Raw genomic sequence first — 25,723 nt, forward strand, 5'->3', positions numbered from 1 at the left:
TTTCTGTAGCCTTGTATTCACAGCCTATTAGATATCACAGGGTCAGATATTATGGTAGGAGCGAACACAATGCATGTTAATTGACGTTAAGTCATATAGGCAAGTTTTTGTTTGGGTTTGGTCTTTTTGTGTGTGTTTCTGTTTCTTGCATTCTTTTGGTTCCTGATTCAGAAGGAGTATCCTTCAACACCTCCGTTACAATTATCATACAATATAAAATTCTAGGATGCCATACCACACGAACCAGAGTAAGCTCTGTGTCAGCAAGCTGCTTGTGACTCTCTTATAACATTCTCATCTGTGACGATGTATTGATAGTTGCAGTCCAGAGAATTTGAGCAGAATTTTTTTTCTGTCGGGGCCATTCACTAGAATGGGTCCAGAGATTGCGCATACCAGCCTTCCGTGTCAAGTCACTGAGGGTTGGGGTCACTCATGAAGAGTTTACTGTTGCAGTGTGGGTTCACTCAGGAAGCTGCAAGAAATAAACTGGATGAGAGCATTCACAGACCTGCAGAAAGCAGTGCATGAAGCTTCCACAGAGCTACTTGGCAGTAGGCTTTATGCTGTAGTGTATAACATGACTGCTCATTCACGGTCACGTAGAGAGTTATAATCAAAGAGGAAATTGTGTAGCCTGTAAATTTGTATGCTGCATAAGAAATCTAGATTGTGTTCGCTGCCATGTTTAGCCTTAGTTTCCATGCAGTCATTAACCCTGTCAATTCCATCTAGGCTTTTTTCACACCCTTTCACAACATTGCATGAAGCAGTAACATGATCTCAACTTTCCCCTGAGGAAAAAAAGCAAGTCCACTCTCTCACTGAATAGGTAGCATTTTGAATGGATTTTTAAATTTCTGAACTGATTTTGTACTGTATTGGGGAGAGCAATGAACAAAAAATACTAGAATGGTTGTCTTGCCTAACAAGCAGACGTGGCATCCTTGGTGATACGGTCTATGTTAAGCAAACAATTTGGTTATGACAGTCAACATATTTGGAGTACCTACCATGCTGCCTTGGGATATCCAGGGTCTAGGGCCAAAAGGTGCACTTTGACCAATAGCTGTCAGTGCTGGTACCCTGAATCAAAGGTTGCCAGCAACCCGTAGATATTGTCTAATGTTCACAGTCAATGCTGTAATATTTCAAAAGTGACCACCAAGTGTCCTGCTGGAGATACCAACTACAAATACAAGTAGATCTCCTTCAAGTCAGCATTGAGTGCTTGAAAGGCTTTATTTTTTAGTGGTTTTGAGAACTTTTTGGAACAGAAATCATCTTCCCCCCCTCTACTTTTGCTCATTGCCTTGCTGCCAATGTTCTCTCTTCTTTTTTTTCCCAGTACTTCCATGTTAGTGGGGATTGAACTTTGTACGTTATTAATTGGATTAAAATGCTTGGTGGTGGTGCGTGTGTGTGTACAAGTCTGAGTTTGTTTGAAAGTGGACAATTTGACAAATTATAGTTGATGAGGATCGAGGGTAGGCCTTTTTTTTTTAGTTAGTTAATCATCATTGGACCAACTTAGAACATCCTGACGGACTGAGCAGCATTCTGCTTTCTGAAATCTGGGCAGTTTTTGCATTTAATTGATGCCTCTTTATCTATTCAAATATCTATAGACCTATTTGAATCCAACAGTCAAAGGCTGGAATAAAATATCTTTCGTTCACTGCTCGAGCAAGATATCTTGGCTTTGGTCAAAATCAGCCATACTGACACATTTGCACAGATTTCTCTGCTCTTCAGACAAGCTTCATTAAATGGATATTTCACATGGCAGATACATCAGGTAACCCTGATTTTGTAGACGGAGTGCCAAGTGCCAAAGAACTCTGTTGCTCAACTCACAGGAAAAAAGAAATAATAAATTCTGTACATACCTGTTTGTGATAAATAAACAATGAATTTCATTTGAATGGGCATGCACCTTGGTGTGAGACACACAAGCACGGCCACAGAAGGACTGTGGAGCTCAAGTGCCCAGAAGTTGTATACATTTCCTGACTTTCTGCCTGGTTCAGACTAGAGTAAAAAGATTCCAGGCTCTCAGTTGAACAAGAATTGGGACCCACACTGAAGACTATAATTTGTCAAGAGGTCCTGCATATCATCTGTCAGTTGGTCAGGCTGTCTGTTTGTTCGTCTCTTCGTGGCTGTGCTGTCTGTGATGTGTGCGTGTGTTTTTTTTCTGGACGACATCATGCGTAGCCTTGGTTGTTATTATCCCGTGTTTATCAGCAGCCGGTGAGGTGCACTCCGGGGACGCGTCGGCCGAGGTAAACCACGCAGCTGACGAGGTTAGCCTGTAGAGATCCCCTCCCGGCTCCCGCCCCTTCTTCCCAACTCCTCCCCCTCCTTTCTTCTCCAGGTTTGGTGGGGGAGGACACTCGACGGGTGATTTCTTTTTTTTTTTATTTTTATACTTAAGTTTCTTGACGCAGCCAATCAAAGAACTGTAGCTTCGCAGATAACAGTTTGATTATTGTAGAGTGAGTATTTTAAAAAGTAGTTTGAGAATGCATATAGTTTTAACAGAAAGAAGTAGTTAACACCAGCGCTTGGGCTTGTTAAAAACCACCCTAGTTTTCTGTATCATTTTCTTTTTGTGTTCTTTTTTTTTTCTTTTTTTGGAAGGGGGAATAAGTTTAGAAGATTTCATTGCTTTGACCACCACCCCAGTTTGAAGCAGGAGGGGGAATGCTCACATTGCAGTGTGTTGCATTAACATGTGACGTACCAAATTACTTGTACATCTGGGACTATGATTCAAAGGAATTGATCTTTCAGAACTATCATAATTGAAGGAAAAATAAAGGAAAACCTGGTCTTTTTGAAGTCCCAATTTTTTCAAGAATGAATCTGATGTCACCAAATTCTCACTGTGATCATCCATGTGGGATTTTTATAAGTCCTTTTTGGTTGACTTGTCAAGCCCATTGTGCTGTTTTAGTACTAGTAGCTTATAATGCGTCCAATGCTGCTTGGTAGTTGACTGAGTTGGCGTCTCATTCCGCGTCATTCAAACTTAAGTATAAAACACTGGAGTGTTTTTTTCTCAACTAGGCTGTTGAAGTCTGATTTCATAAAGTCCTCATTATCTGATTTTGCTTTGATGGCAGATCATTGGAAAATTCCAAGTATTATTGTCAAAGAAATTTGGAGGATCAAAAGGTGTGAGTGTTTTTGAGGTCTGATCCATTGTTTGTAATGTTTTTAAAATGAGGTTGTTCATTTGTTATCTTAAGTTGGTGCCGCAAGGTGTATAGAAATTAACATAGTTTACACAAAAACCAGCGTGGACAATTGGTGTGAAATCAGATAGAGATAGCCTAGAACCCAGACCCAATCTTGCTTGTGTGCCTCCAGAGCCTCCAGATGGTATGTGTGTGCATTTGTTTGTGCTTCGCTTGGTTTGGGGTAGCAGGCTATGAAGTCTTAATTGACAACCACCACAATTCTCTAGCCCCTTGGCTCAAATTGTCCCCTCTTCCTAGCCAACTTTCTAAAGAAGCTCATCGTTGGATAGACCTTTTTATGTCAGCACAGTCTTATGTCAGAGTGACTGTGTTCTTGGCTTGTTTTCCTATCCGTTGTGCCCTCCATAAAATGGAAGTTTTTAACCTTCGTAGCGGCATTTACAGACCGTTGAAAGTTGAACTTAGCATTCTTTCATCCTTTGCAATTTCTTGAATGTTCGTCAACACTTACCTCATTAAACATTAAAAAAATGCTTTGAAACCCTTGCCCATCTTTCAGAAATCTGTTTATTTCAAATGGCCTTTTTTGAATTGTGTGCTTCTGGGGAGAATTCTGTCCTTAATGTCCAGAAAAATTCCATTTTGAAGACCAACGGAAGAGGGCAATCAGAAAATTGGTCAGTTGTCCATTAAGACTTTTTTGTTAGTGTTAGTGTGCAGCATGGTGTGATGGGTAGAGTGTAGAGATATCATTTCATTCCGCTTGCTTCGCATGAGTTTTACGGCCCTTCTCCAGTTTCGAAAACTGACCAACTCTCTAATAACTTGGGATGCCTAATTTTGACATGGTGGTATGTACGCGGAGCACCAGTTTTGTTCACAGTGCCCTTTGGTTTGTTTCAGTTTGTGTAGAATGGCTCAGGTATTTATTGTAGAAGGCCAGAAAGTCTTATTGCTCTACCTGTATAAACTGTAAAAACACTGAAGCTCGTTTCTGCTGTTGATGCACTGCTGCCCACATCTGGTCTGGATTGCTTAAAGTTTTGTCCATTTCTTTTTCACAGATTTCTTAATTTCTGTTGAATTTGAAGGCATAGATTTGGAAGAAAGTGATATTTTAGTTGTGTCTAATCTCTTAACTCTAAATGATCTGTCTCGGAGCTTTGTGTCGTGAGATTCATATTTTTGCAGATGATCTATAAACTGTGAAATGAGTTGCCTGAAGATTGTCGTGCAAAATCCAGATGTTTAATTGATTTATTTTTCATCATGTATTAACTCTGTGAGCGCTTCACTTTAGTTTGACCATGGCACCTGGTGAAGACTCATTTATTTTATTTAGTCAATGTTTGATGAATTGTTCATCCCTAGAGTGACAACTTATCCTTCTGTAATCTTTCACCAATTCTACATAGTATGCCTACAGGTTTACGTCTCAACATTGTACACTTTTTACCAAAATTGCATGTGACTCACTTATTAAATTGAGCTTTCACATACACGGCCAGAAGAACAGGTTGATTATGTCACAGCCTTGTTCATCTTTTTTTTTCCATAATTGCATGTGGCACATTTATTAAATGGGTCCCATTTGACACACTGTGAAAAATGAAACTGTGCTAAAGTGCCAATCCCCCCCCCCTTTGGGATGAAATAACTTTGAAGTCCTGCCTGACAGTTATTCCTCGCCACCCTACCAATGTACCTCATCTTTTGGCTTCCATTTTGTGTTGATTTTGACCAAAGGTACGTAACTAACTTGACAGCGATGATTTATTAATCTATCCGTATGCCGTATTTTCAGTTCTTTGTTGTTGTCGTTTATTTAAAAGAAATTGGTCTTGTTGAAAATTATTTGTCATAATTATTTGCTTTATTTTGGAGGCCCAAAATGTGCAGATTTGTAGTCGAAGGCTTTTTGAATGTTATTCTAATTGTGCTAATTAATATTCCCATTTCATGCATGTCCTTATGAATATTTAACACACTAATGTGATATATTGGATACTAATTAATCTCTAATTTTTCTTGCTTGTCTTTGCACCTGTGACACTGTAGCAACGTAAGTCTAACATTAACTTACTGTAATCATAAACACGATCAAAAAACTGCCTTTTCTGCCTTAGCAAAAGAAGCCAAAAGTCATGTAGGTTTATTCCAGGGCTCTGAGCAGTTGTCAGTTTGCACAGATTCAGTGGCCACCTCAGTAATTAGCATAGTTTTGGATTCCCCTAAATTGAGGCAAGCCATTGTCATACATGAATTGAATTTTAAAAGCCTTATGTGGCTACAGTATTAAGTAAAGGCCACCCGGCCAAACATGTATTCCACCGTTGTCTGGCTGCTGAAGATGTCTGTAAAAATGGTCTCGGGCAATTTCAGTTGTGAATGCCTCTTTCCATCACTCCTGTCTCACCTTTCCCCTCAACAGAACTTTGTTAATTTAACCCAACATGCCCCTTGCAGCCTGTGGCTGCCTAACTCTTGGGAGGCACCTTACACAGTTTCCCTAAGGTCCTTGGTCCCCCCAGTGTGAAGCCTTTAAGTTCCCCTTTATGGCCTCCAGTTTACCCATGGGCACTTCCCTTTGGCTCTACTCCTGGCAAGTTCCTGCAGGTGTGACTGTGATTAACACTGAAGGACCTTCACAATGAAACCATCCACGTTGGTACAAATTACATGTAGTCCTGATAGAAGACACAGTGAACAATGCGTGCAGAGTAGTCTTGATTCAAGGATTGTGAAAGAGGTTCACTGTGCCTTTTTTTTTTAACTCTTTGGACGAAGTATGTAACACCAAAGAGATAGAGGCTTCATCAGAGGCATGTGATTTCTGCTAGTTGGCCCCAAAAAAGCAAAATTCCTGAAGGACTTCTCTAAAGTGTACAGTTTGTCGTGACAATCATATATGGGCTCAGAGATCTCTGCTTTGGGGTTTGGGGGTCAAGATTGCTGTAGTTAATAGAAGTTGGAGAGGAACTGTCGCAATATGTCGTGATCTCATCCCGTAGGGACTGATTAATTCTGAAATAGTTTTGAAACGAGGCAGTGAGACTGCTCATGATTGAAGAATAGCTAGTAGCTATTTCCATTCAGCAAAGTACCTTTTCACATTAATTCGGTTCTCCTTTATCTGTTCTGCTGAGAGTTTCCCAAAGTGCCTGTTCCTTTAGCTAGGTTTAGTTTCTTGAATTCAACGATTCCAGTTATTTGATTAAAGCTGCATCATTGTGCTCGGATGACATTGTCTGCACAGTCAGGGGTCTTAGAATGTTTCTCTGTTTTCGTTTTAATCAATTAAAATTAAACAGAGAGAAACCTCAGTATTCTGCAGTAAAATGGCAATTGCATTGACAATCACTCTTAGCTGGGAGCAAGTGTTCATTCACTGTCACCATCTTGCAACAGGGCAGTAGAAACCAAATTGGACAGGTTTGGTTATGTAGTTCCATGTTCATGAGTAGTTACTATTAGGGAAGACCCATGAGTGCTACATAGTGAATGAATATTAGACCAAAGGGAATTCTTTAAATACTGGCATAGTCAAGTTGGATACCAAACTGTTGGAGGAGAATAAAACAATCAGTTTGATAAGAAAAAAATTGAAAGATAAAATGATCAAGTTTGAAGTTCGTGATGGATGGAAAGACATTTAGTTACAATACTGTTTAATTATGTTGAAGTACTTAAGGAACAAATGGCATAGAATAGTGCTAGGTATGACTGATACCCAATCTAACAAATTGAGTCATATAACAAGGATGTGGCAGAGCCTCTTGTGAGTGACAGGCCTGGAAAAGAATCTCGCACAGTGGAAATCAATAGGCACAGAGTTCATCTTCACCAGCATGACAAACCGAGTGACACATCAAAACAGAGCTCAGTTTGCACTTTCTGATCCAAATTTTAAAAAAATACATATAGTTACTGAGAGAAATGACCTCAAGACTCATTTTGTAGAATCCAGTCACGTCTCCAAGCGCATCCTTGAAAATAACCAATAGGTGTAGCAGGAACTAACTTCGCTGACGTACCGTTTATCCCGCTTGGCCAGCTCACTCTGTAACAAGCCCTGTAGATGCATAGCTTCAATCAAGCGTGCAACTTTCCCTGAGATCAGTTAATTTCCTTGCATTTTCTGCACGTCCCCTCTTCGACATCGATACCAAACAGAAACCAAGATTGTAGCAGGATGAAACCAAAAAAAAAAAAAAAAACCAAGTACCAGCTGGGAATAGTTTCATTCTTTTCTCCAGCAGTCCAGTTGAGTGTTAAATAATTGGAAACATCCATTACTGTCTCTAGTAAGATTGAAACTGGTCAGAAACCATTCATGCATTCCACTCACCCAATGGCTGTCGTCTCCTGGGCATTTTAATTGTTACCAAATGATTTCATCCGTTCAGTTGCCGTCAATTACAAGTGACCAGTCAATCTCCATTTTCCAAAATTGGTGGTGTGTGCTTGTTGAAGTGAGTAATACAGGGGTCTTACGTCCATTCTTTCAACGTTGGCATTGAGAAGCATTGTTCCTGCCCAAAGGACATCGCTGAATTGCATGACCAGCGTAGAATTTTCCGGATGGGTGCATGTATTTTATCTGGGCAAAGTGACATCCTCTGGGAATTTTTCCGAGATTGGAATTTTTTGCCCAGTCAGAAACTTGAAAGGGTGAACTTTTGAGGCCATGGTAATTTTTTGCCACATTGACATTTTCCCTATATTGCAAACTTGCCCAAGTGTGATTTTTTTTTTCTCGGGGGAGGGGGTAATCATTTCATAGGAAGAATTTGTATTTGCCCATATCCAGCCATTGCTTTGAATTTCATTGCCAATCAAAATCTTCATTACTAATACGATATCAACTGGATGTTTCTCATTTCAGAGGCGTGAAGGGAAGGGCGTTGTCGAGCTCCAGATAAGGGAGGAAACTGATTGAGACGGTTCTTGTTTGTCTGCCCAGCATCTGCGGCTGACATTTCGTAGATAAGCAGCATTCAGTCATGATTTACAGTAAACTTCTTTTTCATTTCCTTGTTTGTTTTTATCCTAACGGACGTTCAAATCTGTCAACTTGTGTGGCTTGGAAAATGACTGTTGTCTTGAGGACTTTAACGCAAACCTTACAGGAAAAATGTTGTCTGGAAAGCAAATCATTAACCTGTCAAGGCAGACAGCAGTGTTGTGATTATTCGTGTTTGAAGAAAATCAGCCTTTATAACAAGAACAGCTTAAGCATTAAGGTGGGCGGTGACGATTGGACAAAGCTTTTCTGAAAAGCATTCTGTATTAGTACTGTAATAGCTCCAAGCGGAAAGGTGACATTCATGTTGCATATGTTGGTATTCTGAAGCAAGTACTGTGATTGTGAGCTGACGGGGAAGGTTATTGAACTGAGAATATGTAAATCGGCTTTTGAGACAACTGCATTCGCCAAGTTGTAGTTTTTAGATATGAAATTTGTTTTTGTTTTCCTTTTTGTTTACCGTTTCATTGGAAATGTAAGAATGAATTTGAAATAGAAAAAGGGACTTTTGGGGGAAAAAAAGAAATCACCCCGGTGATAAATGAACCTGTTTAGATAACTTGTGAATTTAAACGTTGTATTTCCTTGATACAAGAAAATCGTAGTACTTGTAAAATTTTGCTAATTCAATTACTGTTGTGCTTGTGTGTAAAAACCAAAAGCTGAACCCGAGAGTGTGTGGGAATGCGCGTTTGTCAGTCGTTTCATTGTCTCTCTCAAGTAGTAGTTGGTAGTACTAGTACGAGCATTCTATTGAGTCGTAAACTTTGAACGAATTTCATACAAATTTTTCAGGAGACAGAGGGGCCAATGTTTTTTCCCCCGAGATCATTTCCATACACCAGTCACTGTTCCCAAACAGGTGAAAGTGCAGATGTTTTGAATATAAGGAAGACTGCACGTGAACCGAGTTGTGATTTTTACTGTTGTCGTAGACACATGTAACCTGAAGAAGCGTTTACACTCAAAGGTTAATGATGATATCTGTAAAGCAAGATACTCCAGATCTGGGGCTTTTTGTCCTCCTCTACCCAAGTGTCAGTTCCTGTTGTTGTAGGCTGATAAGATAGCTTTGGTGCCGCGAGAATACTAAGAATTGTGATATTTAATGAAGGGGGAGGTTGTACAGGCTAGAGCTGTGTATAGGGAGAGTAGTACCAACTTCAGACTGGAACCAACATGGCTGTTCATTATGTTTGCAGTGCAGTTGTCTGGTGTTGTGTACTAATTGTCCATATTCACTGACACATAATGCACCATTTTGGTTCCAACGACTGAGACACTCATTTTGCAACTCTCTATAAGCAGCTCTGTCTATTAAAGGCACCGCCATAACGCTTGTTCATACTGTGAAATAACGCTCATGGAATGTGTGAGGCTTGTGTGAAACACACCGATCGTAGGTTAGTGTTGATCAATAATTATGACATTGTAGCCAAAAATCACAGCAGAGGAAAGACTGGATTTTGTTTTTCTCGGTTTGATTCACGTTTTGGATTTCATTCATTTCTTTTCCCTTTTGTGGTTTGCGCCTGAAAGTGCCACAAGGTTTTATTCACCCGTTTCTGTTGCCTGCCTTACAACAATAAATTTTAAAGAAACTGTCTTCAATTATTAAGCTGTTCATGTAGGTAGTTCGGCAGTAATAGCTGGGTAGATTTTTAAAGTGACGCTTCAGAGGTCTGTCGTCGTACCGGAATCTCAAGCAATTTGTATTCTGATTCATTGCTACATGTTTGGTGTTCCTATTTGGCGCGTCTGTGATTGAAAGCAGACATATTGTAATTATTAAATTGAGTGGTCTTAGACGTTGCGTAGTCTCTTTGCGAAACTGTTTGAAATTTAGATCGTAGTTGTTGACAAATGGAAAAATTCAAAATCAGTTAAGTGTAATCGTCACAACAGGCCAAGCAGATTGATTAATTATGTGCAGTAGACTATGTAAACAAGTATAAAACATATTCTTTAATTTTTCAAATGTCAGTAATGTTATAATTGTATTCTATTCTACTAGCGAGTACTCGAGTCCGTTTCTGAAGCCGTTTGAAAATGTTGGAGTTTGTTGGTCAGGGCTTAATCTTTGATGTCTTGGACTCCGCCTTTTTCCGTTAAGCGCAGTGCAATTTTGCATACATATCTTATAATCACGCTGTTATTTGCTAGTCATTACTTTTGCACATTAATCACTTACTCTTATTTGAAATACTCTCTATTACTGTTACTATCTGCCCCAATTAGCAGCATCGTTCGACGAAGATGATGTCAATTTTAGTTTAGACACTTTTACACGAATAACTTTAATTTGAGCTTTAAAAAACAAAGATACGTTGATGGAGTTGCACAACCGATTCAAGTGTAAGTTGTTTTCTGGTTAGCAGTCTCCAAAGTCAATTTGGAGGTTGTTTGGTGTGAGCAAAAACCCAGAGAATCATCTCAGCCCTTTAGTTTTAGCGTGTTTTTTTTTTTTTTTTTTTTTTTTGGTAGAAGCAGAATCGCCTTGTGTTGTGCATCAGTTTGGTATATAACATTCCCTTTCTGTCGTGTTACTATGGAGTGTCCCATTAAAAAGCAGACACCGAATGGGCGTGTAACCCACGTTTTTCGGACGTGTTATTCCGTCATTTGGCAGTTGCTGTTTTTGCGATTCTGTTGTGAATTTTACCTGTCATTATTTTGGTATCAACCAAGGCAGAATATTCGAGAACCTTCGAGTCTTTAGAAGTTAATGATTTGCAAATACATGTATTCACTGTGTCCTCGATTTTCTTCTGTTGAATTGGAACTTTTTCTCGTCATTTTGAAAACACTTCCTACCTGCCTTGAATCCAATCAAGCGGATCTAGAACCATTATTTGGGGATGTGCAAATATTTGAAATTTTTGTGTAATCTTTAGTGGACTGAGTGCTGAGGCTACATTTTGGTACCTTTTTCGACGCATTGGGAAACACGGGAAGTAAATGACACCAAAAGCGCCTTTCTCTTATTATTTAACAAAAATTTGTAACGTTTGCTGGGGGAGGGTGGGGCCTCTCCTACCCATTCGCCCTCGAATAGTTGGATAACCGAAATAGTGACACCTCCAGTATATTGTAACCTGGAGTACGCCCTCCTGCGTATGCCAAATCACCCTGGCAACCGTTAAAACGCGTTCTTGGAACGACTTGAAATCCCCGTTTAAATTTGATAAAACCTGCTCTAGAGCTTAAAGATCTACCTTATTTTGGTGAGTTTTCCCCTTCACAAAATTCAGTTCAATGCAAGGCCCGAAATTGAATGTCGCACATCGGCATTCGAGCATAGTTACATTGAATGTCATCGATTTCGCTTTTGGAGGGGTCATTCATTCAAATACAAAAATTCAGTTCAATGCAAGGCCCGAAATTTAATGTCGCACATCGGCATTCGAGCATAGTTACATTGGATGTCATCGATTTCGCTTTTCGAGGGGTCATTCATTCAAATACAAAAATTCAGTTCAATGCAAGGCCCGAAATTGAATGTAGCACATCGGCATTCGAACATAGTTACATTGAATGTCGTTCGATTTCGCTTTTCGAAGGGTCATTCATTCAAATACAAAAAGTCCTTTCGATCATTCAAATTAAAAGCCTGAGGAAAAGGTTCATCAAGAATTCAATTTAATCAACCAGCAATTTCAACATCCTTACACTCAATATTCTCTTTAACATAGGTTGCCTCGTGACTCTTTTTTTTTTTTTTCGGCTGAATCTCCACCCTTTGTATCGTTTCTCCAACTTAAACCATGTCTCTTCCTGCACTATTGTCCATTGTGCAATAGAACAAAAAGATTTTATCAATGCTTTGCGTCGTGAGATGAATCATTCACTGTCCAGTGTTGGCTAGCTATGCAATCTGCATATAAATAAAAGCTTTACTCCTCTCCCAACGAGCCTTTGAGTAACTTTTCGGCTGGGTGCACAACTTTTTTCTTTCTTTTTTTTATTCATATTTTGCACCGTGCGTGCATACCGGTATTACGTCACAAAGCGAGCATGCAGCCGGCACCATCTCTTCGTTACCGTCAAGTCCAAATGGATTTATAATTATGTGTAAGTTACATGCGGAAATATGCTAGATTCAAGTTATGAAATGCTATCGATACGGAGTTTGGAAGTTTTTACACCACCACCAACCAAGTTTAGCGAGCTGCTAATGCGGGAGCTACCGTTCACTGTCTCTTCAAAGTTAATGAAGACCATGTTTACAACCTTTGAATTACATGGTTAATTAGCGGAATCCCTCGGTTACGTACGTAGGAAATTATTTCATTTGGGAAATACCTGCATTAATGGGAAGTACTGATAGGTAAGTTTCAAACAGTTAATCTGTTCTGTAAAATTATTCGTGAATTATCATTGTTGTGGTATTTTTTAAAAATTGTTAAATATTACAGAGGAAGATTTGAAACAGGTTAAACTGAAATTAAATTGCGCTTTGATGAATCTTGATTGCACCAATACAAAAAAGTCATGGCAAATTTAAGGTACACGTGGTGAAAAATTTCGATTTGAAAAATTTAATTTTAAAAAGAAAACACAAAGACAAATGAGAAATTATTCGTTTCTACTAACATATAAATATGAATAAGTAAAACTGACGAAACCGCTGAAATAAATATAAAATGGAGAGTATGTATATAAATTAACGAGATATAATAAAATTTGTAAGTGAAATTAAATGAGTGTTTCACTTTGGAATATCTGTAATAGATTAAAATCCTTCGTGCTGATGAATATTAATGTGATTGTACTATATCATTAGCCAAAGCCATTTGAAATTTAACTTACGCCCGGTGAAAAACTGAGATTTGAATGTCCATGACGAAAGAAAATGACTAACGAACACTCGTTTACACAAGTGGAAAAATAAATCTGAATATGAACAAAGTGGAAAAAACGTACATGAATTTGAACGCGTGTTGATGAAAGGAAAAACCTACACTGTTTGCCGTAAAGAGACCCACATCTAGGCTTAACTTACTAACTACGGTGAAATTGTTATCCACATGTTGGGCTGTAAGAATGTCACATGCAGGCTGTGCTCTCTAGTTCTTCTGATCTGGCTCGAACCGCCGAATAAACGTATGTAGTCAGGTTGTATTTGAGTCAAAGAACTACCAAAAATAATGCTGATAGTTTTAAGAAAAAATGCTTTATCTGCTACAAGATCACCACTTTAGTTTTGACTGTTCGATTCGAATCTTCCCTACGCCCGAAATGCCCGTTTTTTTTAATATTCTTTCTTTCCTTGCCATCAGTTCATTTAGTAAGTCAGTCATGTAGGCCCTACATTTACCACGCAAAGATACATGATATAATTGGTACTTCATTCGTCTGATTTAGGTCAGACTAGGGAGCGCCACATTCATCATGAATACACACCAGCCGTGCAGGGTACTGTATTAATTTGTCAGTCTCCTCTGCCGGCAAAATGAAGTACGTCGCTCACGCAGACTCAACACTTGTTTGCTTGTTTGTTTTTTTCTGTGCAGGGAGAGTACTATAGACCCTTCGTATCAAGTTGATTACATTTTTTTCCTGAAGATTTAATGGTAGAAAATTTATGGGATTTTGTTTGATGGCCAACGCATTGCAAACTCTTGGTGGCGCGCTATTGTGAATTGCCCGTATTGGCAAAGATCTTGGCCGTTTCCAATACTCAACTTCGGCTCCGTCGCAGGCTTCAACTGTTTTTTGGTTTACTAGCTGACTTTGAATTACAGTAACCCAATTTAATTGTAAACGATTCAGGCCCACAATCGGGGATTGGTTTTGGGAACGAAGCCTGAGACGGACACGAAGTTGAGTATTGGAAAACGGCCCAAGACTCCGTCTGGATACCAGACCCGATGACTTTCGATTTTCAGAACACACTACATGAACTCTTTAAGTGCATGGCTAATCCCCACCCTCGGTAAAAATTTTATGTAACAAACTTCCACATGTATTGACGGGGCGCACCTGTCTAGCGGTGGTGGGAATGTTATCGCCCATGATCCTCTCAACGTGACTATCCTCGGGAACAAATTTCAACCTTTTTGCCAAAAACGACAAAGGGGAAATATCGTGTGTAAAAGTGGGATTTCCTTGCAATTCCACTGATACCCTTTTCATGGTATTTTCATGGTACTAGTATTGTGATGTTCGTGAGGGAACAAAATCCCCGTCGCCTTGAGGCTGGAAAAGCGTGACCAAAACCAAGCACGAAGTCTTTTGCAGCGGTGGGGATTGACAAATATAATACAAAATTCTCTCACCTGTTTCGAAATATATATATGCTAGAAATGTGGTCTGTAGGCTTTACATATGGGGAAAAAATCAAACTTTCCGAAAGCTACTTACAATGCTTTGTACTTACAACGCTTGCACTTATTCGTTGGAGCTACGTGCGCATTGAACGAAATGAAATGCTTCCTTTCACGTGTGCAGGTAGGTTATTAAACGCCTATAGGCTGGAAGCCAGCCAATAGCCGAAGAGGTCCTTTTGTGAAACGTCACTGCAAAACGACAGGCTTGTTTTCACGTCAAGGTTGTTCCCCCCCTCTTAATATAAATCACTAGAACATTGGAACTGGCGCCACAACTTAAGCGAAAGCGATACCAATGGGGTTTTCCACTTTCCAAGGCACGGAGTACAGCATCATGGATGTCACTGAGGCTATCGAGACGGACAGCGGGGGACAAACCGTGCTGACCACTTTCCAGGTCACCATTGCTGTTCTCAGTGGTATCTTCTCATTCATTACCGTCTTGGGAAACCTTCTCGTGCTCTTTGCGTTCTGCGTCGAGCGTCGCCTCCGCACCTATATCAACTATTTCATCGTGGCACTCTCGTTTGCCGACCTAGTAGCCGGTGCGTTCACCATGCCTCTATACACCGTTTATTGGGTATTGGGTTTCTGGCCGTTCAGCACTGCTCTCTGCGACATCTATATGTACATTAACCATGTTTTCATCCACATCTCTTTACTGGGCATCCTAGTGCTTGCTGTCGACCGATACCAAGCCGTCTACCAACCCTTAAAGCACCTCCAGAAGCGCACGCTACGCCACGCTAGTTTCATGATCTCTATTTTTTACATCATCCCCTTCACGCTCTGGCTGCCGTGGTGTTTGCTCTGGCCGTATTTCGCAGGTGCCCGTCGCATTAGGGACGGTTTCTGCTACCCCCAGTACGTGGTGGACAGTCTGGCCTTCTCCATCCTTGCACCGATCTGTTTCTTCTGGATACCGGCGCCAATTATCTCCGTGCTGTACTGGCGCATCTATGTTGTCATCCGCAGGAGATCGTCCCAGAAGAGAGGCCCCGTCATGATGCAGGAACTGGAAACTAGCAGCAACTCATGCAAAACTAAGCAGCAGGCAAATACAGTCCCGCCCTCTACCAACCAAGACATCGCAGATCCCGAGCTTGGCCACGATAACCCTGGGTTCGAACCCAACTTCCAGGGAGAAAGCGGCGATACCTCAGGGAACGCACCACAGATAGACTCTACGGGACAAAATCGGGCCAGCCTGGCCCCTGACACCCCGAAGCTGCACACCCGGAAAAGCCAGCTGCCGATTCTCGACTCGATCGACCAGCAGGTGACCCATCAGAGCGGCAAAAGACAAGCAGAGGGTAAAATACCGCGGGCAGCATCGTCGAGCATCAGGCGCACGGGTCGTGAGAGTCGCAATGAAAGCAACCGGGCAACTCGCACATTGACTCTGATCTTTGTCGTACTCATCGTATCTTCTCTGCCGTGGTCAATTCTCGTCATCGTCTATGCACTTTGCCCCAAATGCATCCCTCTCGTCCTCTATCAGGTAAGCAAAAAAACCCTATAACATAATGACATCACCGCTTGTTTACGTAAGCCTGTTTGCTTTCCTACCCATGAGTCCCCATAGGAAAACGCATATGTCAAAATAGCGTGACGTCGTTGTTTCAGGACTGTCTATAACGCCAGAGTCTTTCATTTCATTTCAATATGTACTTATAACATATAGGCCTACTTTGATGTACAGGCAAAACCTGTAGTCTAATTAAAATCTTACATTTTATGTTGATGAAAAGGTGTGTTATAATTGTTTATCACAAGCTACATTATGCAATCACTACTTCGAAGTTTTCTCGAATCGAAATTCAAACAGAGACACCAATAGTCTAAATACCTCTGTGTGTGTTGTCGCTCATATGGGTCTCAGTTTAGACTGGTGTGCCAGAGTCGTACTGAACCAAGGCCCTTTTCCAATACTCAACTTCGTCTCCGTCTCAGGCTTCGTTTCCAAAACCAATCCACGACTGTGGGCCTGAAGCTTTTAAATTAAATTGGATTACTGTAATTTTTGGGTCTCCTGCATCTTATTTGATGTTTTGTGGCACTATTAGACTAATAACTACGCTTACAGCTTCAAAGTCAGCTAGTTAAAAACAGTTGAAGCGTGAGACGGAGCCGAATTGAGTACTGGAAAACGGCCATGTACGTGCTGTTGGAATACCGAACTGGCTCATTAAAAGCGACTTAAGAGGCGTACTTATTACAAGCAGCGCGCAGCACTTGCGATACAAAGATACACATGCAACTCGCCTCTCGCTGCACCATATCCTTTTTACTGTAAATTTATGGATATCAAATTAAGCTAACGCCATATTGATGAAACGATACGCGTATTATGGATACACTTTTTAAAAAAAAATACAATGACATTATCTTGAAGGATAACAAGCGAAACCAAGGTCAATTTTTGATGAAACAACTCATACGGATACACTTCTGTGAACATAATTGTGGACATGAAATAAACCCTGAGGCCTGCAACCAACGTGATAGCCATCATGGCCATGTTGATAAAGGAATGCATTTAAGTGAAATGAACAAGGACGGTCGGTCAGTTTAATATTTTTAAGTAATGCCAATGTGGGGCAAACCCCTACTTCTCTAAGGGAAAAATTCCAGGTTTTTAAATAAATACCAGAGCCATTAATTTTTTAAAAAGTCCAAATTAAGTTCGAGTTTGCTTGGAGGAAAAACATCGGAATTGAGAGTTTTTAGTTAACGTAAGTTACACTCGAATTAGCGACCTTTCTTTCACGTTGAAAAGTGAGGTCCTCATACCTGAAGAAATAATGAGTAGAAATCGTGTTGGCGTACCTTCTACCTGTTTTAAGCGCTCAATCGGTAGAACTTGTATGTATTCGCAGTATAACCTCCGCCGTATCATACAGTTTTTTCCTTTGCTACACGAGAAATCTATTACCTTGCCTTAATTCACGGCAGACAGAGAGAGTGCTTGGCCGGTCTTAAACGTACTTTTAAGACCGATCAAGAATTATTTGCCATTTATTCCCATTTGAATTTCGACAGATATAATTGCAGACACAAATGAGCTCGTATTAGTCGAAATATCCGTTGAGCTGTTTTGATTCCTATTATTTCTGAAAATCCGGAAATGTGTGAATTAATGTACTTCCTGCGGATAAATGTTTTATATTAATGCAGTTGAATGAATTTACTCGGTTAATAAGTGCAATTTGAGTATTTAGGCTTAAAGTTTACAAAATAATGGAAAGAGCCAAGGACCTTTTCAATTATAGTTTTCTATAAACTCATTTGCAAACAATTTAAAATACTACAGAAGTAGGACAGAAAACAGAGGAATTTCATTGTGGAGTGTCGTTGTTTTCATTATTTTTTTCTCACAAGCAACGAAAAGCAAAGCTGTAAGATGTAACGAACAATACGTGTCAATAGCGCTTTGACGAACTAAAGGCACACTGCACTAAGTACAAAGAGTTCTTTCCCTTTATACAACTCAATTTAGTACAGACTGCAGGTCTATAAAATAAAACACCTTTGAATTTGATACATTAGAGAAATTCTCTCGTAATATTCAAATCGCTTCGTCGCCAACTAATTGTTGCAAAATAAAATGTATGTTTCCAGGTTTGACAATATACTGAAATAATAACGGAATCCTGAGAGACTGGAAACAGAGCAGTATTTTACTTACAAGTTCCGTACAACTTAAATGAGCATGCACATTAATCGGCATAATTGACCAAACAAGCGAACCATCTCACATGTGGGCAAAATTGAGGACATTACACATCAGCAAGATCACTTTGATTTTTAGTTGATCCTCCACGCTTTGAGCATTGCTCATAAAATCCAAATCAAACAACTTTACTTAAAGTTTGTTTCATAAAAAATGAGCAATAATACCCGTTAAAAAACAGATTAAGTAATTCAATAAAACCCTATTTGAACTGCTCCTAACACGACCTCATCATCGACGCACTCTTGTATGCAGTGTTCCGAGCAAATATGGCATCATGGCTCCCACAAATTTGTCTTTGCTGAGTGAATACGCGTCAGTCCTCAAGTGTTTGTTTCTTGGCATTCTATGAATAAAGATAAACAAATAAACCAAATGATGTCAATGAAAAAACTGAGGGCATATACCTAAACTGAATAGTTTCCAATAAAAAGATCCTACTAAAATTTGATTAGACAAAACTCCCACTTCATTATATGCCAAGTATAGTACATATACATTGTATTCAAAATCACTTTCCGACATTGGTCACTGTTGGTTAGGCCTATATTGCAGTCGTTATGATTTTTGTTTTAAAAAATGAAACTTACGACTGAAAGGCAAGTCCAGCTGCGCGGTTATCGACAGTCCGGACTGAGGCCATTCAACGGCTGTGCAAGTCCGAACAATTTTTTATCAGTTATCACTTTTAAAAGAGAGAGAAATTGGAGGAGCACGTTCTTCAGAGAGACTAATTTCCCCGCCTGCGCGCCTGTTTAGTGTGACGATTTCAAACCCTCACCGATGAAACGCGTACGTGCACAAGATGAAGGGGGAGATCATTGCTAGTATCCAGGTGCTAGCGCGTGATTTACATAGTGGGCATGATCACTTCTCAGTGGGCACTATCAAATGTTAATACACGGTCAAGTTATACGTTGTGGAATGGGGAGATTGTCTGAGGTATTTATGAATATCATTTAAAACATCATTGTTTTATGAGGCAAACAGACGCTTTTTTCCATGCAACCATGCAACAAGAAAATCGCGAATTTTTCGCTGACGTACTGAGAATGACCCAATTGCACTCCAGGCTTGAAAGTTCGTGGATAAATAACACAATAGAAGGAAGTGAGTACAAAAATGACTCGAGGCACAAAACTGATCAAATAATGAATTAACATCTGAATACGCCCTCTGCATTTTGTTTGTGTGTTATGCTTAAGACGTTAACTTTTGCAGTGGCATGTACAAAATTACAATAAAGTCGCGCAACACAATTCAACCCTCTCAAATTACTGTCTTATCAGACCATCTCATCGACGGAGGGAATCTGCCCCCCATGCCCAATCCTTCATGCAAAGACAATCATGATGAGCACATCCTATCAAGTTTTAATTCAGTTCACGCGGGTCAGCTCACTTGCATGGAGCACTCATTGGGAAAAGTACATTAATTGCATAGCCCTTCTCAGAGAAAAATGGTGTTTCAAAAAAGTAATGTCAAAATGACCAAAAAATGACTGGAAAAACTTGCAAAGGTTTGGTACGGAAAAACACACTGCGACGATATCAGAAAATCTTTAAGGACGGATTCCGCCGTGGCTATTTTTATGGGGTCTTTATAGCCTAAAGGCAACATTTTGTATTGATGTGTTCCAACACATCCCCATGGCCAATGACCAGTTTGTTCTTCATCCTAATGTCTATTATAGTCTCTTGTTGATTTTTGCACATGTTCTCTGTATTTTATTTTTTGTTCACCTATCGTACATCTGTTCCTCCAAGATCCTAATCACCATTGCAAACTGTAAGTGTATAATCTGTCGTCTCATTTTTTCATACCATTTTTCCTGTTTTTGCAGTTCTGAAAATCCCAAGGAACATAAAAACTTGCTCCATACATGCAGTTAAGGGACTGCACACCTTCCTGGCGATAGTTATTGTAGAGACTCACCTGAGTACAGTTCAAATTTTCCCCGTTGAAAAAAAATGTTCCCTGGTGCCAGCCTATACCCACTAGTTTGTTTTTTTCACACTTCTCAATACGGGCGATTCACAATAGTGCACCCCAAGAGTCTGCAACGCATTGGCCAATCACAACGCGTGAAATTTGTCGACCCTTTCTGAACGCGCATTGGGTCGACAGATTTCGCTCATTGTGATTGGCCAACGCGTTGCAGGCTCTTGGTGGCGCACTCTTGCGAATCGCCCCTATTGTTCCCTCTTTCAGTCCAGTGTGTACATCGCTCACATGAACAGTACCGTGAATCCTTTCTGCTACGCCATAGCCAACCCGCTCTACCTGCAGGCTATCAGCAAGTTGGTCTGTTGCGGACGGCGGACAACGGGAAGGGGCAGACGGCGATGAGTGAAGAGCACGGACAACTAAATAAAAAGTAAACCAGACATGTCAACACAACTGATGCCCGTTTCTGTGGTGCACAAAAAGATGAACGCTCAGGTATACGTGCACGAAGACTTTCGTTTTATTCTTGTTGCAAATGCTACATTCAGCAGCCGGCGAACAAACTAGGCCCAATAGTCTCCTCTTTCCTCCAGTCAGTGTCCGCCATTCAACTTCAGGTGTTGCTGCGGGCAATATATCACGCTCTACTGGTATACTACAATGCTAGCCTGAAAGTTGACCCCTGATAGCGCGCTTCCAGAACCCTTGGATAGGAAAAAAACGTGCTAAGATTTTAGAATATGCAACATTTTTTCGTTCAGTTTCTTCCTTAAAAAAATCAGACTCGGAAAAGGGCTTTGGAAAATATTTGCTACTTTATCAATTTATAGAAACTTAAAAATTACCTGATCTAAAAGAGAAATATCCTACAAAAAAATGACCCATCAGTTCCGAAAATCTAAAATACATGAAGAACAGTGCAATGCGACTTTTCCAAGATATTACTCGAGGAAGACAAAGGTAAAATTCCAACATAAATGTTTCATGGGGTGGTTTCAGTTAGGAATTATTCTTCCAAAAATTATCGAATGTGATAGGACGGCCAATGTAAAATTCCCAAAGGCAGACCGCGCAAGGGTTCTGGAAGCCCGCTGCGTGACCTTTGACTTTCAGGCTTCTGCTCGCTTGCGCATGTCGCCTGCACGGTGCACGGGCCATAACAGTAAAACCAGTCTTGGGACAAGACCACTGCGAGCCATATGCTAACGTGAGATAAGTAGTCTGAAGTTTTAGCGTGATTGGCTGAGAATGCAATCTTTCCAGTTCAAGGCAACAATGACCAATAGCTGATCTTTCCATGCCAAAACTAAATCGTATTTTTTCTTGCCGTCTTCGTTCTGGTAGATGTTTAAATCAAATGCTTGCGCATATATACCCTAGAGAACTTTGATTTAGTTCAATATTAATATGAGAAAACCCTTGTTTAATTTTCCTGATCAAGCCTTCCGTCTGCATGTGCTGAGTCATATTTGACGAGTCCTCAAAAACGCATTCCAGTAGACCGATGGCAGGCACAAAAGCTAGCTGCCCAGTCAAATGTAACGCGCACGTATCAGTTACGTTCAGGAACGCCGCGCATTATGGCTTTTAATTTTGCTGTTCGTCAAATTTAGTCAAAGGCATTGATCTTCATTATTGTGGGACTGCGTCTTTAGTGGCGACCGTCCAAATGAATACAATGTAAATAATTCAGAAGAATAGCAAAGGTAGTGGAAAGTCAGCTCAAGTCGTATTGCAAGTAAGTTCCGTGAAAGAACAACATGAAATGTCCGTTTGGATGTCTGTTAATTTTAACCATTCGGATTCATTTTTGCCCCCCTTCTTTCAAATTTAATCGATTTATAACGTCTTGACCTGGTTGATACACTTCGAGTAAATTCTTATTGTGCATACCAACCCGAAGCTTTGACTACAGCACAGGCAAGTGTGAGAAAAGTAATCGAAGGCGTTAATTCACGTTCACGTCGTACAGTGTGGAACACTATCATATTCATAACGAGGTCAAAGGACATTGCAGACTATCCTGCTGTAGCAGGTACTTTGTGTTATTAGAAACACAAAACAAACAAAAACAAAGACTTAGGACCAAACAGTTTCTTTACATTATGACTTTGTATTATCGGTGATCTTCATATTGTGTATAATGTACATGTATATGGTGAGGACCCCAGGTTGCCATGCATTGCATACGACATCCGTTTTACTCCAACTCTGGACTGCTATTCTCAATTTTCACGTGACAGATTTTGCACCAAAATTGTTTGTACATGTCAAAAAAGGCTTTCAGAATATTAGCAGCAATGAAGATGAGCACTATTTAGAAGTATCATCCGTAGCCTCAATAATAGTGATAATGTCTTTGAATCAGTAAGTTAAATACTATCTTTATTTTACTTGGATACTTTGCCTTTTTGTCTTGACATTTTCCTCAAACTCACCCACAGATCAACACCTAAGAAGCTGTCTCAAAAGACTCATCTTGGCAAAGTTGCAATGCAGTTTTTTAATTAATAAAAAGAGTCCGAGTATCATTTCGACGGATATTATATTATGAAAGTGCCCCAGCACCATGTGACGCCAGGGGGGTGCCTTTTTTCTTTTTGATAATCACACAACCGTCCAAAGATACACCATGTATTTTCCTACGGGAAAGCATTTTATTGGCAGTATTGAGAGGAAAGTAGTATTTAATTAAGCTTTGAAAAACAAAACGCCAAAGCCACGATTATAGCCTTTGCTCAGGTTTGTGTGGAAAAAAAGGCTAGAGCGCCCTCTATAATTCAGGTATAAATCTAAGGTGCACTCCAAAAAATGAATTCCCATATCCTCCAATGATAAATCCCTTTATTTCAAAATTATTCTTAAAATACAACCCTCAACATATCCTCTTCCATTTTCCTTTCAATTTTTATTGGGTTGACGGATGAATGTTTGAGAAATTCCCACCCAAAGCAGACCACCCCTAAAATGAAGGAAATTTCACTGCCCGGAAAAGTAGCCGTTTTTAAAATGCATCCCTCTTCAAAACGGCCAAATAGTGCCACTTTTGGACCAGATTGCATCCAAATTGCTCAGAATTAGACGCTCTGAGTACAGGCCAGAGGTTCAGTTCCATATTTCGTCAATTCCCCAATTCCATGGCTCCCAGGACTCTCCGATATAGAATATTTTTAGTCTGTAACTTTTATTCGTAAGCTTGTGGGGGACATATTTCTGGCCTATTTTCGTGAGTGCACCCTTTATCCTACCAATTACAGTGGTAAGGGGTACTGAAGTCAACCCCAATCGATCTGCAAGTAACATATAGGCCTATGCCAAAATGTCTTATAATTGTCAAAATCCACCTGCACGTACACAAAGCAGCCTTGATTATAATAATGTGAAGTGATAAAAACTAGCCGATTGAATGCCAAAACATTAATTGTGTCCAGTTCAAATTAAATCCTGAGTCCATTCATAAGTTGTGTTTGTCTCATCTCACGTGTATATTCTATAAAATTACATTAAAACTTCAATGTGTACATTAAAATTCATCACTTAACCTTCCCAAATTACTTTTTGTCGATAATCCACGTTAGGTTTAAGCGTGGAATTTACGATGCCACGTTCTCTCTTATACATGTGTATCTTTTAAACAGTTCTTGATTTTTCTTACAGACGCTCTTATTGCATGTACGAAACTACATGCACTTTACATATTTTGGTGGTATTCGAAAAAAAAAAAACACGTTTTGAGACATTTAGCGTTGGACTGCTGGACAGCTGATGGCGCTGTTGCCATGATGTAAACCAAGATAGATACCGATAAGTTTGTGTGCATCTATACGCTTAATTCAAATTGTGAACCCATTGAAAATATTTATGAAAAAGGGTTGCTCTTGACATATTTCATTGCAATTGCATAGCAATAAAATACCGAAGAAAAGGAATTTTGGAAAGCGACATAGTAAAGTTGTAGTAGTTTTGTATATAAACAAGGCAACATTAAGGTTTCCCCCGAGATGACATCACAGATGTGGTCATGAATATGAAAAATTTCATTAGTATAAACATTAACATAATAGCCATATTGACGTCAAAGTAATAATTTTTAAAAAAGACAAATTGAAAATATGGTTAATTAAAATACAAACTTGGGTGCATTTTCAAGGCAGCCAAGAATGGACACCAAATATCTGCACTATATGATCTTTTAAAAGAAGCAAATGACCCAACATTTCAAATGTGATGTTCACTAAGACCAAATTACATGCCCGATATCCGTTACTTCCACCCTAAATTTATATAGAATAGCCAATACTCAAGGGTACCTACTACGTTGAGCGGTTCTACATTTCCAAACAAAAATCAATGGAATTTTCGACAGATTTTCACTGTCAAGAAAATGTGCTCGAACATGGCGCACACAGAGACCCATCTTGGGTTCAAAGAAAATCTACCCGGTTCGTAAGTGTAACGTCACTTCAGTTTAAACCACGCCCACTGCACACGTGCACTGCACATAGTGTTGCATGCATTGATCAGAGGAATATGGTAGGGCTGCGTAGCACCGTGATCAGAATATCGACAAGAATATAATATCAAATCAGTGCTCTGAAATATGTGATTGCTGAGCTTTCGGTAACTGAGTACCTTATTCAGGGCAGGCAGATTCAGTTCACATGCATTGATCGCCGTTTATGTGGAACCATGGAACCGGAAGTTAACGCGCAACTTCTGCGATCGTCCAGTGGGAGCCTGCGAATCGGGGCGCGTCCACCTTTGTGACGAAGTCACTTACGAACCGGATAGGTTTACAGCATTGGCTCAGCAACTTAGCGTTTCTGGTTGTCAGGGCAAACCAGCACAGGGCACCGTTTTGAATTTATTTGGCTCATTTTCATATGCCGTACCCATTTAAGGCAAACATTTTATCATTTTAGCATTTATTATAGGCTACAAAAACCAATAATTATTCCACCACTGCAGGGCCAACTTGGATCATTATATTGTGCCAACAGGGCCAACTCGGGCCATTATATTGTGCCAACAATGATTTCACGTTTTTCAGTCTAACATGCTACCATTAGTGAAAAAAGCAGGTCTTGTGTTGAGAAAATGTTATGCCAATGATGATTTTGAGAATGTTGAGAACGCCAATTAATCAGCATTACAGCGTCAATCACTGCGCTGTGCTGGCAACAAATTTGATGTTCTTCGATAAGGCCAAAAAAGGACTCCGGTTTCTGGTCAGGGGCTGGCTCCAAAAGTGGTGCTACGCGGGTTCTTTCCCTCATTTTTCCCCCTAGAAATGATGTACACGCCTTGCTACAAGGAGACGTGTGAATAAACAACCTTGTTTCAATAAAACGACCACAAAATGTGACAACATCGACAACTTGATTTTTGAGGCATTGTTTAAGCCTTCTCATTCAAATTACAGGCTTCTAATCTGGGTAAGCTTGAGTTCATAAATGACTTTATCTGAAAAAGAGTTCCCGAC

The 25,723-nt window shown here is 40.0% G+C and overlaps 2 protein-coding genes across 13 annotated transcripts in view; both read left to right on the forward strand.

The window, feature by feature from the left end:
• Positions 1 to 10,823, forward strand: part of LOC110976179 (LLGL scribble cell polarity complex component 2-like) — an 89,984-nt gene extending 79,161 nt beyond the window's left edge. For 6 of the 12 annotated variants that reach the window (XM_022229245.2, XM_022229244.2, XM_022229252.2 and 3 more), the window contains 2 exons: positions 2,248 to 2,306; positions 8,092 to 10,823. In XM_022229245.2, the coding sequence (XP_022084937.2) occupies positions 2,248 to 2,306; positions 8,092 to 8,145 (113 nt within the window). In that variant the 3' untranslated portion in view covers positions 8,146 to 10,823. Of the gene's footprint in view, positions 1 to 2,247; positions 2,404 to 8,091 lie in introns of all 12 variants that reach the window. The other 6 variants (XM_022229257.2, XM_022229258.2, XR_015426057.1 and 3 more) reach the window with 5 other exon arrangements.
• A 4,014-nt stretch (positions 10,824 to 14,837) lies between these two features.
• LOC110976217 (muscarinic acetylcholine receptor M2-like) lies at positions 14,838 to 23,684 on the forward strand. Its single transcript, XM_022229301.2, has 2 exons — positions 14,838 to 16,062; positions 20,506 to 23,684. Exons 1-2 carry the CDS (start codon positions 14,857 to 14,859, stop codon positions 20,641 to 20,643), a joined length of 1,344 nt encoding a protein of 447 aa, XP_022084993.2. The 5' UTR covers positions 14,838 to 14,856; the 3' UTR covers positions 20,644 to 23,684.
• Positions 23,685 to 25,723: the final 2,039 nt, after the last annotated feature.

Source organism: Acanthaster planci, linkage group LG07 (genome assembly GCF_054643075.1).
Source record: "Acanthaster planci isolate LZ-2023a linkage group LG07, COTS_SCS, whole genome shotgun sequence".
NCBI lineage: Eukaryota > Metazoa > Echinodermata > Asteroidea > Valvatida > Acanthasteridae > Acanthaster > Acanthaster planci.

Bases quoted from the DNA above. Each gene is read 5' to 3' on its own strand.
- LOC110976217 (XM_022229301.2), top strand. From the start codon at position 14,857: ATGGGGTTTTCCACTTTCCAAGGCACGGAGTACAGCATCATGGATGTC. The intron at 16,063-20,505 runs GTAAGCAAAAAA...TCCCTCTTTCAG, and splicing joins TCCCTCTCGTCCTCTATCAG to TCCAGTGTGTACATCGCTCA.